Here is a 17491-nt window from a genome sequence, read left to right as displayed (position 1 = left end):
CCCACAGGCAATCACACACACACACACACACACACACACACACACACATACACTCACACACACACACACACACACACACACACACACACACACACACACACACAGAGAGAGAGAGAGAGAGAGAGAGAGAGAGACACACCCATATGCCATCATCAAATAGCCTATAGAGTAGAGCAGGTAAGGACACCATGGAGTGGGCGTGGGTGTGGGGGCGAATGAGCTGATCATGGAATTGGCTTTTCAGACAGGCATTATCCAGCCCTAGACAGAGACTTAAAGCACACACACACACACACACACACACACACACACACACACACACCAAGTATAGACCCAGGGCAGGACAGCCATCCCTTTAAGAGTTCCTTTGGATGACGTCCATATAAGGAGATATTGGAGCGAGTCACATGGGGGGAAGAATGCACTGCTCAGGTCATGTGACCAGTCTGAGGAAATGAATGAATCTCCCTTTTTAAGGCTGTGTGTGTGCGTGTATGCAAGAGTGTGTGTAAGTGTGTGTGTGTATGCAAGAGTGTGTGTAAGTGTGTGTGTGTAAGAGGCAGCCAGAGAGAGAGAGAGACTGTGTGTGTGTGTGTGGCTTGAATTTTTCAGCTTCCACCCTGATTTCTGTACTCTTCACCAGTTTCATGTATTTATAAAGATAAGATAACACCAACTTAAACTTTATATTTTCTGACTCCTCCCTGACACAAATTTCTTAGTGTTTCCTCTGGACAGTCATGCCATTCCTCCAGCCATTTCAAAACTCGGTGGCGTGCATGAGTCATGCATTCATTACAACACACACACTCACACACAGACACACACCCTCCCTGCATTGCTCACTCACACAGTCAGAGAAACTCACAGGCCTGGCTCTTGGCTCTGACTAAGACCGTATATGGAAGAAGCTAGCAGGTAGCTTCTGTCCACTTTTCACTCATCCCTCTCGCTATCTCTAGCTCTCTCTCTCTCTCTCTCTCTTAAACACACATTCACTCTCTTTCTTCCTTTATTTGCAAAAAAATGCCTCACTCCCCTGAATCAGTCACTCCCTTATTAATTTTCCCAGGACAGGGACAATTATAGAAGTGCGATATGATGTCAGTGCACACATTTTCCCTGTCTCACTCTCTCTCTCTCTCTCTAGCAGTCTTTCCCAGTCATTTATGGCATCACATTCCAGCAGAGTTTCAAGCTAGGCGCTGAGAGGAGGTGTGGCTCATGTGTGTACACTCAATTATGAGACAAAGGAGAAAGGTATGTGAAACACTTTGTATTTGATATTACATAATTATCCCTCCATGTTAAGGTGTGTTAATTGTCTTCTGTAAAGTCTACGAACAAAAAAACAACAACAAAAAAAAACGGTTAAATTAAAGCTCATTCAAAGTGCTGCTGTTAGGGATCTAATAAAGACAAAGAAAAGGGGAACATTTACACCAATTCTCTGCTCTCTGCACTGCCTCACAGTGTGTTATAGACTAGTGTTTAAATAAGTGCTGCTTGTCAATAAATGTCTCGATGGTTTAGGCCCAAAATGCACCTTTGACTGTCTGTTATCGTACACCCACTCTCTGTTGCTCAGGTCATCCAGTAGTGGTCGGTTAATCATTACCAGGGTCCAGACTGGACATGGAGAAGCAGAGTTTAGTATCAGTTCAAGTCCCACGGAGCTTTAAACATGGCCGACCATAACCTGTTCAAGGGCCCATGGGCAGATAACTTGCTTTTGGACCGCCTAGTCTTAAAGGACAAGATCATCATTTTTCAAGTGTGTTTTAAAACATTCGTCAAGTGCCCTTTTTGAATACTGAAGTAGGTTTTCCTTGCCGTATTCATTCTTCCTGTTCAAACTGATCATTCACACTTTATAGCAATTTTAAAGTCTCTGCACAGGCTACCTGTCTGCTTCAGGAGTGATTTCAATCTTTTATTTGTTTATAAAAGCTCTTAATGGTCGTGGTCCTACCCAAGGTTGGAAAGGTTACTTTATAAACGTAATAGGTTACAGATTACTATTTCAAATTTAATAAGTAATGTAAATATTTCAATTACTTAATCAAAGTAATGTAACTTATTACATTTGATTACTTTTCTAATTCACTAAGGAATGTTTCCAGCTGTTAGGGTAAGTGTACCCATTAAGCACCAACATCTAAGTTCAGGTGTTTTTCATGGATACTGACATGATTTATAAGGGAGATCATTTCTTATAAAGTAAGATTTATCATTTGAAAATGTATTCATTAGTTCATGTAGATTTTGTAAAAAATAAAATAAAATAAAATGAAATAAAGATATTTGATGAAAAAAGTCAAAAGTCTGACATGGGCTTAATTGGTACTGTGACACTATTTAAGACCATGTGTGCTCCAAATAAAGTCCATGTCATGATTTATTTACAAATATAAAAGATATTTATTTCAACAGCAATATATGTTTCAACCTCCTTTGTAATCATCAACATGAAGTAACTGTAATTTAACTACACATTTTTTTCTCAGTAACTGTAACAGATTACAGCTAGTTTATTATGTAATTAAATGAAGTAATGCCATTACATGTAACTAATTACTCCCCAACACTGGTCCTCCCTATTTATCAAATTTACTTTTATTTTATGAAATCTCTAGAGCTCTCAGGTCTTAGTGACTTTTTAATTATACCAAGAATAAGGATAAGAACCTTTTATTACTATGATCTCTGAAACAGCCTTCACAAGAATCTAAAGGCAGCAGAGAGTGTGGATATTTTGAAATGCAAACTCAGCCTGGAACTAAATTGGATGTTATTTATTTATATGTTATTTATTTATACATTTTAGCTTGTTTTAATACCTGTTTTATCCTTTTATTGTATTTTTATTTTCTTGATGGTTTCCCTTTTAATACCCTAATTTCTGAGTTGAATCACTTCACTCTTTCTTTAATATTCTTTAATATTTATTTTAAAGAATATTATTATTCATTTTACTACTCATAATAATGATTTCATTTTACTAGTCTGTATTTTTACATTTTCACTCTACCCCCGGTGTTTCCTGATTGCAAATTTGCAACAGTTATGATAACGTTTCCTCAGTTCCTGTTTCCCCCCTCAGTTTCTGTTTTTACTGAGCTCTTTAAACAGTCATTTCTTCTTTTGTGTGTGGGTAGGGGTGGGGGTTGAGGTGTGGTGGTCAGGGCGGGGTATTGTAACACAAAGAAGGAATTTGATGCTAAAAAGATTGTAAATGTGGCAGACTGTACCCACTTGATATGACTAACTCAGACTGCTGAAGCCTCATATAAGCTTCAAACAAACTGAAACTGGGGCTTTTGGGGTCCTTATGGGTTCTGGGGCTTCAGGGTAGTTTCCTGCTTTGCCCAGTTTGTAATCAAACCTCAAGAGGAACAAACATCCAGATGATATTTTGAAAGGATAAGAACTAATTAAAATGACTCAATGTTCACAATCATTAGAAACTTAAATGTAATCTTATTTAAATTCTTTATTGTGTTGTTTTAAACTTAAAACACTGTATGTTATTACTGAGGTGATTGATATCATCTTAGAAACACACAAAACATGTCAGTGTTGTCATGTGCTGTGTGTGAATGATTTAATGAACTGCAACATGGGCCAAAGACAACTTTCTACCCTGGAGGACAATAAAGTTATATTCTATAAAGCTTACTCAAGCCTCCACTACCTTTAACTCAGGGTTACAAGATTTCATGTTGCTGCATTTGACTAAATCTTAAAGAATTATTTTGATGTTTTGGATGACATGCTTTTTTGCTTTCTTGCCGTCTCTAAATATGAAGCTACAGGTGGTTAGTTTAACTTAGCATAGGAACTGGAAACAGGAGGAAACAGCTAGCCTGGATCTGTCTGAAGGAACAAAATTCACCTTCCACCACCACTAAAGCTCACTAAATGAACACATCATACCTTGTTTGTTTCAGTACATATCTTCACATAAACCCAAAATATATATACCTAATTTCTACACTTTTGTAAGGATAAAATCATGAGAAAGGGACTGCTCTTATATGGCGCCTTTCTATCTTAACGGACTAAGTGCTTTACACTGAGTCTGCTCTCATTCACACGTTCACACAAACACTCACACATGCAAGGCGTTGGCTTGACCATCAGGAACAACTTGAGTTTCAGTGTTGCTCAAGAACACTTCAACACTTCAACACTTGGTCAGGAGGAGCCAGAATTACCAGCCTTGCAGTTAGTGAACCACATCCGCCCCCCATGTCTTTACATTATTTTAAAAGTCATAAAATAATGACACATAACATTTAATCAGTGACTTGTCTAGACAACTGATTAGGATACCTTTGGAGAAAGCCAGGCTAGCTATTCCCCCGTGTCCAGTCTTCATACTAAAGTAGCTTCTGGTTGTAACTTCATATTCCCCATATATAGTACTGTGTATGTGTACATGCATGTTCCCTATACACATGTGATTGTGGTATTCATCGTCTTATTTAGGCTCAGCAAAAAAAAGAAGTGTATTTCCCCAAAGTGTTGAAGTATTCATTTGAGCACTCAGACCTTCATTCACTGCACACTTGCATCTTGACCTCTCTTGTATTTATTTATCTTTTTATTTACCTTTATGATCTAATTTGTGTTTTAATGCTTGTGTTGTATTCTCTATAAAAATCTTTTTAAAGCATTGTGTGAAGCACCTTTTTGTATCAAGTAAACTCGCCTTGCTAAGCGATGGCTTCAGAGTGGAAAACTCAGTATGTTTAAATGCAAAAGGACTTTATTTTTTTTAATTGCCAAAACTCCAAAAATTGAATACATTTATTCTTGCCCTGAGTTTATTGAAGCATTACATAGGATCTGTGCCACAGACATTTAGACAGCCCCTATATCCTTTGTTGAAGTTGATATGTTTACAGTCTCCCATCAGAATGAGCACATCAGAAACAGATTGTAAAATCAAACTGGAAAACAACAATTCAACAAAATGATATACTGTAAACCTATACACATGTACACTTTTTAAATCTTTTTTATATTTATTTACAATACATGAAGATTTGACTGCAAATACCAGTGTCAGAACAGATTTAATCCTTCTTTATGTGCTTCAAGCAGTCCAGCTCTTCCCCATGTCAACCAGCTCCATACCTTCACAGTAGGACCGCGGCCTTCTCACCCTCACCTGGTGTAACGGGGAAACAAAACATCTTAAGCAACAAATACATATCTCTCCCATGTCTCTCTGTATCTAACACATAGACAGACACTCACTGTGGGCGTCCTGTGTGCGGCCAGTTGCTGCAGAAGTGGGAATGGCGTCCACTGAATGGGTTCAACAGGCCAGCTACAGACTGAAAGGTCACTGGCCTTACCGGAGTCCAGCACACCATCCCCCATGCTCATCTCGCTCCCCCTCCAACCATACTGGGAGCTGCAATGAATACAGAGACACAAGGGATTACATATGGGGCTTTTCCATTAAATAGTTCTAGCACTACTTGACTCTACTCGACTCTACTCGTTTTTTTTGCTTTTCCATTAGGGTACCTGGTATGTTTTTGGTACCTGCCCAAGCGAGCCGAGCCGATACTAAAATGTGACGTCAACAGGCTTCCAGCTACTGATTGGTCGGAGTGTCGTCACTGGAAGAGTCATGACCCCGTCCCACACAAGAATCAAACCCGTCATTTTTAAAAACCGGCAACAATAGTTACAGCGAGTTCCAAGCGAGATAGGTTACACAAACATGGTCTTTGTATGTCTGTATGAGTCAATGTTTACAGATATACAATTACACTGGGAAACTAGAAAAGTTTAAAGTTAATGGTTAGGAGAGATCCAGAGATGCAGTTTTATTACTTATTTGTTTATTTATGTTTTATTTACTTTATTTATTTGTACCGTTGTTGAATGATTTACATTAAATATTGTAACTACAATTGTCAAATTCAATCAATAACACATTAAGCTGACATATTATTATTTATACACAATTATTGCTTTAGTGTTTTGACCATACTTATTACCCTTTCACCTTTTCTTGAATTGCTTGTTTGGGTTAGATTTTTGGGATTGATGCAACAAAGTAATCAATCCTACAGTTAAAGCAGCTGTAATCGATATTTATATACTAATACTGAATAAAATTACTTTGTATAAAAAAGTGTTGCTTGTTGTGACAAACCCACACAGACTAATCACCCAACTCTGTTATTAGCACCTTTCAGCTCATCATTTAGTTTTATGGACCACAACTTAACTGTTTAGATTTTTGGTTCAGTGTCATTAACGTTGCGTTCAGATGCACTTGGATGGTTTTCAGCTAAAAAAGCTCTTAAAACCCACCACACACTACCTGCCCAGTGCTACATGGCATACAGACAAGCTGGTGAAGATAGTGGAACATTTAGGAGCTAAGGACCCAGATATTTGAGGACTTGGAGGAGACCACCATAGGTGCTCGATGGAAGATGAATATTGGACTTAAATTCAGCAGTTCAAATGAATGCTACCGATGATATGTGTGCTTATTATGTGTAAATAGGCAAGTTTGCCAACATGTGAGCCACATCATTTTCATAGTGTGATACCATGTCAGTGTTGTGTTTACAGCTTGTTGCACTGTCCCCTGTTAATCCAGGTTTAAAGTAATGTTTACAATTGTTTTAGGAGGTTCTTAAATAAAAGTAAAAAGTAAAAGTGTTCAAGTTGATGCATGCAACTTTAAAGTGTTATCAGTTTTTATGTTTGAGTGATATAAAATTGCTGATGGCCAAGTTGTCTATAGAACCCCAAATTAGGATGTCCTTAAAAGTGAAATCATATTCGCATCCAACATTTGCATTAGAAGACTGCTGGTGTTAACTATAGTCACTATCTTGAATTTTGTATTCAGGTTAGCAGGATCCTGGATGTTTGCACAGCAGTGAAAAACAGACATAAAGGAATCAAACCAACCTATTTATATTATAATCATTTACTGTTGTCTACAGGCAGGTTAATTTGTGCTTTTAGCTTGCTTGTTTTTTTTATCTTGGTCAACATTTTTTTGGTTATCTCTTAAATTGGATGTTACTTTATATGGTGTAACCTTTACAATATCAAGTGTATTGGCACATATATGTCTTATATTGCATACATGTTGTAGTACGTATTTGGCGGTTTATGGCAACAAATGACATAAAATCTGATCAAATGTTATATTTTTGCTGACTTTCACTGAGTATTATTTTAAGCTTTTTATCGACCAACAGGATGGGTGGAGGAACAGATGTACTGACAGATATTTCTGCATGATTAATCATTTCTGACGGTCTGAATCTGTCAAGCAGTTCATGTTTGATATTTATATGTGTGTGTGTATATGTGTGTACCTGTGGGGATAAATTGTATTGATGTGTGCTCCATGGCTGGGGCAGGTTGAGGCCAGTGACAGCGTGTCGTCGTGGTAACAGCAGGGACGGTCGAGTGCTCGCAGGTGTAGTAACTCATCGGAACGTGTAAAAACAGGATTATCCAGTGAGTCTGCTGATCCTGGTAACGAACGCAACCAGAACCGGCCTGACAGCTCATCAAAATGGTTGAACCTGCGATAGCTGCACACACAACAAACTGCAATGTGAGATTAAATATTCATAGGATACAATATTTATTTATACATGCTTCAATTTGATCTGGTTTTGAGTATTTTTTCATGTTTTAGCATTTTTATGCCTATTTTGACAGTCTCACTGGAGCAAGATGAGCTAAAATCAACAATAGAAAGGAGATGTAACTCTTACTTCATGTTGCCATTACATGGTGGCTTGTCATGTAAAATAACTTCAATAAACTGCATACTGTTCTCTCCTGTTAAGCCTGTTAGAGAAAGTAAAGCTCTGATCTTATGAACTTTCTCTAGACAGAAAGCTCACTCCCATCCATTTAAAAACAAATCTGGATTTAAGGCTTAGGTTTAAGAGTAATGTAATTTTGCCAAGAGTCTACAGCAGAGCTTCCATCCACAGTGTATATTTTGGCAGTCAGAGTGTGACACCTAGTGGAGACCACTTTTAGTACAATTTGTGCATGCAGTTGTTTTTTCACTTTGCTTTTTTCACAAGAATCCGTGATCTCATTTCTGCCTTCTGTGTTTTCAGCATTAAGTTCAAATGGATCATTGCTGTTGTAGAGTCATTTTGAGGCTGTCATTGTATCATTACTGTGCACTTTAAAACATATTTCAATCAGTGTGATACTTTGATCGATGGAGGTCTGCATAAACAACATCTGCCAATGTTTTGGTTATTCCACATGAGAGATTTTTGTTTTTGTGCATATTTGTCTGTTTTTGTGGGTTTGAAGTTGGGTGTTGGGGGGGGGGTGTTTGTATGTGTGTGTGTGTGTGTGCGTGTGCGTGCGTGTGTGTGTGGGAGGTGGGGGAGGACGGTGGAGCAGTTGGGAAAAGGTGATGTCATGTATTTCCAATTAGGATACAACAACGTTTCAATCAAAATATGATGGTAGTTACATGGCTGGCTTATGTTTTTACTGTTAAACTCTAATATAATTCTAATATAATGTATGATAAGAACTATGGAAAAGATCTGAAACCAGGAGGGCCATTCAGAAGCCTATGGGTCACAAGTGGAGTCTACTATCAGATTAACGTTCCACATTTTTTAATACATTATCATCTAAACATCTAAGCATGTCAGTATATACATCAACATTATGAGTATTTATGATCGCATTAAAGGTTCTGTGTGGGATATACGTGTGTACATGGTTGAGTGAGTACCTGCTCCGAGTCTGATCTACTTTGGCCTGGATCAGAATGGCTCGGTAGCGTCGCACTGCTGCAAAGGCTAGGACGCCAATGACGGTCACCATGATGAGTAAGATGGCAAGACATGCGCTCACGAGCCGTGCTCGAGTCATCCTGACATCACACCTCTGACCCATGTACCAGAAGTCCTCTCCTACGAGGCAGCTAATAACACAAAAGGAAAATGCATGCACAAAACTGTCTTGGATGGGTGGAATAATACAAAATGAGTGAGTGTGTGTGTGTGTGTGTGTGTGTGTGTGTGCGTGTGCGTGTGCGTGTGCGTGTATGTTCTCACCGGCAAACTGGAAGTTGGCCCGGATGGTGTGTACAGATGCCATGGTGGTGACAGTAGTCAAAGTGGCAGACAGAGGAACAGCTATAGTTGGCAGTGCCAGGCTGGGACACACATTTAAAGCCTGCTGGGCACTGCAGTAACCAGTCGCACACATCACCCTGTAGACCTGGATGGGAGACACGTTAAAGGATGCAGCTGGTGTGATTCTACATTTTTGTTATTGTCAGAAAAACCTCATAAAGAAAACCCCCAAAACCAATATTATGGTTTTGACTTCTCTTGTTTATCTATGGCACTCATTCTCACACCCATTAATACCTAAATCACTACTATAAATCTTATAAAATACCTCATACATTTATAATTTCAATTATTTCATAAAATAGCTGGTCTCTGTCTTTTTTAGGAAACATTTCTCAAACAGGGGCGAATAATGCTTTTGTTGGGTACTATTTTCAGTGATGTGATGTGTTTTTATCAATCAATAGATGTGGACAACAGTGGAGGTATATAGCACATAGGAATGCATGTCAACATTAAAACTAGCTGTAAAGATTGCAAACAATGGGGCATGTGTGCTAGAAAATTAATAAAATAACTGAATGACTGTTGTGGAAGTCCGAATTTGGTGCAGACAGAATACACCCATCAATATGATTTTGTCCGTCAGCAAACAGAAAAAAATGACGTGGTTTGACAATATCAGAACTGTGACAGTCTGCATTTGTGCAGTGAATGAATGACAAACACCAAAGTGAAAGGAGTACGATATTTACATGCCCACAGCAGCACGTGAGTAATACCTGAGTAAGCCAGACATTTTAATGAGATTAGTCACATATTGGATTGTGAACATAACTGAGTCAACCTAACTGAGTTATGATGTTTACATGGATCTGCCTTTAACTGGGTTAATTGAGTAACCAGGTTAAGAGTGGAATTTTCACTCTGTGGCAGACCGCTAACCAGGGTGAAGCATTTTGGAGCATTTTTATGCCAAGAGTAGAAAAATGAGGGCAGAGTGATGGAGAGAAATGTTTGACAAACATTCCTGCTCAGATCCCACTTAAATCCCTAGGCCACTTCAAATGTTAGGAATCTTAAGTCAGCTGTCTATAGGCCGAAGTCTCAACTCAGGCTCACCTCCCAGCGTGATGTTAGTGATCTTGGATGATCTGAAGGTCCTCCCCTCACGAACAGCCTGAGCTAGTCCTGTTTGTTCCAACAGGGATGTAGGTCCTTTGTTGCTGAGCCACTGCAAAGCCCTGCTGGTTTTAAACTCCACCAGACTCTGCACTGCATGGCCACTGGAACAACAGCAGACATTAGATTCACCATCTGTGCCTCTTTTCACACAAACCACTGGAACCTAGTCCTAATTTGTTCTAATGTATTACCATCCTGTTTAAGCCATTGAGATATGCATCCAGTTTTCAAATAATAATAAAAACCTTGTCTTTGAAAAAACCTAAAAGGTTGTTTGACTGCTATTTTTTCTGACTACCTTGAAAAAAAAGAATCCATTCGCTTTATGATAAAAAAGATTTTCAACATGTTTCTCTTGTTGTGTCTCTTTTACAAAATCCAAACAAAGATAGTGGATGGCAATAACATGTCATTGCTAATGGTTTATATACCCCCCCCACCCCCACCCACATACATTATATACATAATATAAAAAAATAACATTATTTTGTATATGTTCAACAAAAGAGCAAAAACATACTGTATGTCATTTCTGGAATAATTTTCATCAGGATGATTAAATATGTCTTTGAGGATTCTGGCAATGCCTTCAGAAGAGTGGTGCATGTTGTTCACTGGCTGTCTCGTTTTTTTTCAAAAAGCACCTTGTATTTATTGTTTGGAAATTCTGATGCTTCGTTCTGTGATTTAAATGTAATAATCATACATGAGAGGCACAAACTGGGGCTGATTGCAAGCTAGTTATGCACTGGATACCATCTATCCATCTCTCTAAACCACCTCACCTGCTCCAGACTCCCACCAGCCTGCTGAACCCTGAGGCTCTGAGTAGGTAGGGCTCCACCTAAAATGAACAGGGAAGTGAGAATTGTGCAGCAGCTACTAAATAAAACCATTCTATAATAAAACACCATGCTTATTACAGTAGTGTGTGCATGCATGCTAGTGTGTGTGTCTCACCCAGGCAGCCATGTCTTGCTCCAAGCCAGCAGTTAAAGCTGATCTGGACTCTTCTACAATAATCTGCAGCAGCAACTCAATTGACTCCACTGGACAAAATAAGCAAATCATGTCATTACAACAAGCCTGAGCAAACAACCTGGACATATAATTACACAAACAAATATATAAAATACCTCTTATGGCTGCAGGCTGGTCTGGCTCAATGTAAAATTTGGGTGTCTGAGTAGTTGTAGAGCTCCAAGTGGGTGCAGAAGTCGAAGCAGATGGTGTGTGAGCAAAATTGCTCTCCTGGCTGGGATGCGGGGCTGTCCAGGATGGTGGTTGCTGTGGAGGTCCAGTTGTGGGAGTGTGTGCAGTTGTGCTGCTGGGGGACAATTGCCAAGACCCATCTTTTTTCTCTACTTCTACCTCTCCATCTTTATGTTGATAATCTGTGTTGTCTGTGGTAAACGAAGGCAGAGCAGCATGCGTGGTGGTAATATAGTTGTGGGATTGTTTATGTGTAGCAGGGACAATAGTAGAGGAGGGAAAAGGCAGGTTGTTGTGTTTTTGATGTGTGTCTGTAGATGTTGATTTAGTTGATGTTTGTGTAGGTGTAGGTGTGGTTTCGGGGTTGACGAATGATGAGTGCACAGAGGATTCAGTAGCAGTGGAGCTGAAAGGCATGGGTGTATTGGGAAATGTAGTGTGTGTTTGGAGCGAGTGTCCAAGTGTTGGTGAGTGTATGGATGTACTGGATGGGGAAAGAGGAGCAGGAGTCGGTGAATTTGCTGCAAAGGACTTGTGTGTGGGTGAGCTGTCATTTAACAGTGTCTGAGTGGCATCCAATGTATTAGTTCCTGTGTCAGCTAAGTCCTGGACGTCTCCCAATGTCACCGGTGCACTGGGTGTGGAAGAAGAATCAGTGAATCCTGAAATCCAGTCATCGGCTTTGGTGATGTAAGGTGAGGAAGAGGGGATAGATTGTGTTGCTGTTTGTGCGTCCACTGTGCTTGGCTGTGTGAGTGGTGACAACGTGTAATGAGGTGGCGAGTGTGTGAAGCTCTCTTTGCTCTGTGGAGCATTTGTTTGAGTCTGTGAAGCTGAATCCAGTTCAGACATGAGAGTCTGAAACTTCACTGTGTTATCAAACTCTGCAGTGGATTCAAATGGCGCTGTTTGACTGGCAACATCTGATACATATGAGTTGCTTTGACCACTGTTTGGATGAGATGATGCTGCTACCACAGTTCCAACGGCAGCGTCAAACTCTGGTATGTGGGAGGTGGATGAATGTGTCCTGCTGGGGCTCTCTGATGATGCAGTGGATTCAGTATCAGTGTGTGCACTGCTTGAGTCATCCCACTGAGGTGATTTTGAAGGGTCATGGGTGATGGCGGATGTCAGATCAGAGTTAAGTCTGTCTGTACTTCGCAGGCTCCTCCAGGCATGGGGCTGCTTCTCTACGGGTGACCCACTAACAGCTCCACTGCGTGGGATTAGGATGGTATCACTCTCCCTAGTTGTCAATGGAGATAGGTCAGGGACAGAGGAGGTGAGAGGAAGCACACTGGAGCTGGACACAGTGGAATGAGCTTGTGTAGTTGTATGTTTGTCTGTGTGTTTAGACATCTGAGTATATTTGCGCGTTTCTGTGCCAAGCATGGTTTTGGAGTTACTGGCTCTAGAATCTGTCAGCGTGTATGCCATCTGGGTTTTAGGGGGCTCGTCGCTAGAGTTTGTTTCTGTGTTTTCTGTGTGATAGGGTGTTTCTGTACTGAGTGTATGCTGTGTATGAAAATAGGGGTGTGTTCTCTCTTTGGCAGACATGGGACCATCAGTGAGGTGAGCAACCACAGATGTATCCGCTCTATTGTTTGGTGCTTCCTCAGGAAGAGAGAGAGTTTCCCTATCAGCTCTCCCAGCCACAGTGTGTCCCGGCAGGGGTGAGGTGGGGTGCAGCAGCCCCTGGTCCCGAGAGGAGGGACCAGACACAGATTGAGGCCCAGAGCTCCACTTCAGACCTTCGTTAAGGCGACCTCTGCCCCATTCTGTCCCTCTCACCATCTCTTGGTCAACAGGAGCAGCACTTGTAAAGCTGGTTCCTGTCTGAGACCAGCGTACAAGGTCTTGATCTGAATGTGGGTTGGTCTGGTCCTCCAAGGAATTCCTCACATCTTCCTGAACTGGATGACCAGGAACAAACACAAAAACAGAGAGGGACAGGGTGAGGAGAGACATAGTGGAAACCACAACAACATAACATCTCTCTGTCTGCCACACCACAGTGAATGTGATAAGTACTTTCCTACTGACAGATTTACAGCTCGCAGTATGTTCCAAACAATATATTTCCACAGCTTGTTTCCACAGTTTCATGCCATGAAACCAAAGTAACCATAGCAGTCTTCTTCAGCTGTAAACAAAAAATACTTTCACCACAACACTTCTTATATATCCTTGAAAGCAACAACATGAGACATGGGCAAACAGCTCTAAAACAAGTCCAAGCCAAATGTTATTACCACTATTAGATCAAACTCTCATGATCAGGGTACACATGCAGGCAAGTGAAACTCAATAAATTAACCTGGGTAACTGAGTAGCAGTTTCTCACCATAATAGGACAGCTGAACTGCATTTGAAGAGTGTCCTGTTCCTGTCCAAGTGAGGGTGGCTTTGTTTGTGTTACAGCCTGAGAGCAGGGCAGTCCCCCCGCTTTCCAAGACCTGATCTTCCTCATTCCAAACACAGCGCACTGATATGCTTGAACCAATTTCCAACGACACTAACTTTAAAAGTACCGTGCGACCCAAAGGTATATCAAACATCCAAGTGCAAATTGAAACTGGCAGGGTTCTGTCAGTCTGGTGGTTCACTGGGTCGAGCCTGTTGGTGTGAGTAAAAAGTTCTGGTGGGGTGAGATGGATGTGACCAGCGGCCTCCTGGTACAGGTTGACATTCCCACCACACTGGTGGTGTGACAAAGCCAATGTTTTATCTGGGAAAGAAAAAAAGATGTTTATAAGAAAGGGAATTAATTTTAGACACCTCTGAGAAATTATGTGGTGTAAAACAAGTTTAATAATTTAGAGGGGTTATATTGGTTCCCAGTCTTGTTTGTGGATTTTGTCTCTTCAACCACTCATCATAGATTATGGACGAGTTGTGGGCAGTTCAAAATAAAAAAGGTATTTTTCATTCTCATATCATATAAAGCTGCAACTATGAGTATCTCCACTGTTAATTAATCTGTGTATTATTTTCATTTAAAAAATAGTGAATAATGCTGATCACTGTTTCCAAGAGCTCAAGGTGACATCCTCAAATGTCTTGTTTTGTCCCGAAAAACAGTCCACAATCAAATATATTCAATTTATTGTCATTAAATACTAAAGAAACCAGAAATATTTATATTTGAGAAACTGGATTAATGGAATTTGGACATTTTTTCTTAAAGAAAAGACGTCTGATCGATTCTCAAAATAGTTGCCTATTAATTTAATAGTTGATAACTAATCAATGAATTGACTAATCATTGCAGGTCTAGTTTTTATGTGGTTACATTTGTCTGTCTTTGAGCTGAGTCAAAGAGGTATTTCTGTTACTATGAGACAGATTTCTTTAATCTTGAAAGCAGTGGTTCTCAGCCCTTTTTGGACTTTTGATCTTTTCAAGGGCTAACCCCTCATTACAGGTTATAGATTTGACTATTCGAAATCCAGCTTTTGAGAAAAATAAACAGAAATTTGATGACATTGAGAAAAATAAACTTAATTTTCTGTAACAGACCCTTTTATACTTCTTTCTAATTACTCTAATCATCTGATGAACCCATGTTGGGAACCAATGGACAATCAGTCTATTGACAAGAGAGAAGCAACAATATAACCTTAGAACTTAATTTATAAGTAGCAGATAATGACATCTACAGCAGTTTCAGCTGAAAAGATTGTAGTTCAGTGACTATAAAATTGATATATAATGGCATCTATCGCAGTTTTCAAGGTCCCAGCTATGACTGTCAGACTTCCTTACCTGTTGTGATAATAAAAAGCAACAGACAGGCGTGGAGCTGCATTTCCAATCCTGAGACATTTCAGTGTCGAAGACCGTATTAATCCCAAATCCATACAGATTTTTCAGATCTTCAGTATTTGTGTGTTATGGTGGAGACAAGCAAACCGCGTATAACGAAAATGGGTCTCCAGTCTTCCTGCGGACAGTCTCCAACGACGTGGTCAGGCGTCAGAAACTTTCCTTCTCCATCATTTCCTCCTAACGGAAACCTCTGCGCTGTCAGGGGCGCTGCGTCGCGGAGTCACCTAAATTAGATACACGTGTGTCAGTCAGTGTGTCCTGTGAAGAGGGCTGGACAGAGACTGGACAGAGAGACGGTGTAGCGGGGGAGCGAGGCTCATAATGCCTACAGGCTGTTCCGTGCGGTTTGGATCAATTGGCATTTCCAAAAATGAGAGGAAGGAATCCAGCGGTCACGGCAGGAGCTGGTTTTTACGCAGCGCATAAACGCTACACAGGAAACCTTTACCACAGGAGGCACGAAGACATGAGGGCGGGGGCAGTTCATTAGCACTTTTACATGTGTACCCCACTGTGTGTCAGACAGGCAGTGTTGAAAACTAAAGGCACTGTCTGGTACTTCAAACAAGATGGGCTCGTTTTTGCTCAACATCACTGTCATTTTGCACCATAAGGTCATTTGTAAAGCTGTATTTACACTTTTTGGCCACATAGGGGCAGAAGGGCTCCAAAGCAACCCTCACTCTGGCAACTCAGGATTCACAATGTTTCAAGACTGCTTTTAAAAATAGTAAAATACCCAAATGGACAGTGACACGGGTTTTTCTTGCTGTGTGTTGACCATTAAAAGATCCATTTAATGCGCTTATAACGTGGGGACCAAAATCTACAGTCCTCCTCCTGTGCAAAAAAATATTTAAACATTTAAATGAAGTTTTACATGAAGCTTCAGCCGTCCAAATGAGTCAAATCGAGTAGATATCTTTTCAACGTTATTTCTAATATTTTGTCCACCCTATTAAAGGTTGAATATGTAGAATATTTATTAAAAGCTATATATTTTTTTAAAAATAATACAGCCACGGGGCGTTTTGAGGGGTACAGAATGAAAGTATTGCTTTTCCATAAAAAAAATATTTTGTCTGAATTAATATTTTTAATTTTTTTTGACGGGTTCGACAATGACGTTCTGACACGTTCTGTGTACATTGTTACCAGCCATTTAGCGGCCGGAAGTGCGGGTTGCCAGGGTTGTCTGTTGTTCCGGTGCAGCTACTGTAGGCTGGCACTGGGTGAAATGGAGTTGTAAACAAGCAGAGCCTGTTGGACTTACTAAAACCAGCGTTTTTTGCTCTCAAGTACAACTTTTCATCACAAAACTTCGAAGGTAAGACAGAATATCTGTTAGTCGCTGTAAATAAGTGGTTGTTTACCTTTGTATGCTGCTGGTTCACTGAGTTTTTAGCGCAATAATAGTGGTACTGTTGAACTCGCCAGGGTCTTAGCTTTCATATGAGATGCTATTTGTTTGTGTACCATGAAGTATCAAAACGGTAGCAATGGAAACGTGGAGAGTGGGTTGACTTTCTGATGCTATTCGGATTTTGATATTTGATCATTAACCTCTTAACACACGCTGTTCCGTTCACGGGACGGGACGGATGTTAGGAGGTAGCCACACGTTCTTCTGAATGTTTTAAACACCAACCCTTAAACATATATACTCATGTTGTACATTGTTGGAAAGCTTAGATTGTTCTGATTCATTCAAGACCACTCACAACTTATATGGTTGCTCACAGCCGTAATAGTATTAGCGATTAGCTTGGCTAGCCACTCAGCTAAGTGAGAAAAGCTATAATGCCTACATACCTTCAAAGTCTTCCCTTTATCCACAACGATCATCTTATGACTCAGGACTTTCTGTACAGCTCGCCAAGTATCCATTCTGCTGAAATATGAAATCCGTTTCCATAAAACCGGAATATTGTCCTCAATATGTCCATGTATTTAGTCCAACACGTAAAGTAATAACACAAATAACAAACCATATACGGTCCGTTTACGTCATTTCCTGACCTGCACGTCCATCTCAGAGTACACGTGACTAGATGTTTACGCCCGTGAGCCTCTTCTGCTTCTGACGACACCACACACAAGCCAATCGGTGTTTAGGATTAGGCAGTACATGCAGAGACATTGCT

General features: G+C 40.2%; 2 protein-coding genes across 2 annotated transcripts; both read right to left on the bottom strand.

The window, feature by feature from the left end:
• Positions 1-5005: 5005 nt before the first annotated feature.
• Positions 5006-12182, bottom strand: si:ch211-14k19.8 (uncharacterized). The gene is made up of 9 exons (XM_053337416.1): positions 11441-12182; positions 11265-11353; positions 11090-11148; positions 10242-10405; positions 9099-9264; positions 8774-8965; positions 7368-7589; positions 5266-5425; positions 5006-5176 (listed from the first exon to the last, which is right to left on the bottom strand). The coding sequence occupies exons 1-9, from the start codon at positions 11931-11933 to the stop codon at positions 5102-5104; spliced, it is 1620 nt and encodes a 539-aa protein (XP_053193391.1). The 5' UTR covers positions 11934-12182; the 3' UTR covers positions 5006-5101.
• On the bottom strand, positions 12112-15948 carry LOC128365404 (uncharacterized). Its single transcript, XM_053326122.1, has 4 exons — positions 15855-15948; positions 13864-14247; positions 12255-13432; positions 12112-12150 (listed from the first exon to the last, which is right to left on the bottom strand). Exons 1-4 carry the CDS (start codon positions 15946-15948, stop codon positions 12112-12114), a joined length of 1695 nt encoding a protein of 564 aa, XP_053182097.1.
• Positions 15949-17491: the final 1543 nt, after the last annotated feature.

The sequence above is a fragment of the Scomber japonicus genome, chromosome 2, assembly GCF_027409825.1.
Source record: "Scomber japonicus isolate fScoJap1 chromosome 2, fScoJap1.pri, whole genome shotgun sequence".
NCBI lineage: Eukaryota > Metazoa > Chordata > Actinopteri > Scombriformes > Scombridae > Scomber > Scomber japonicus.
The sequence above is the reverse complement of the archived record's forward strand: the minus strand, read 5'-3'. Positions and strand labels throughout refer to the sequence as shown.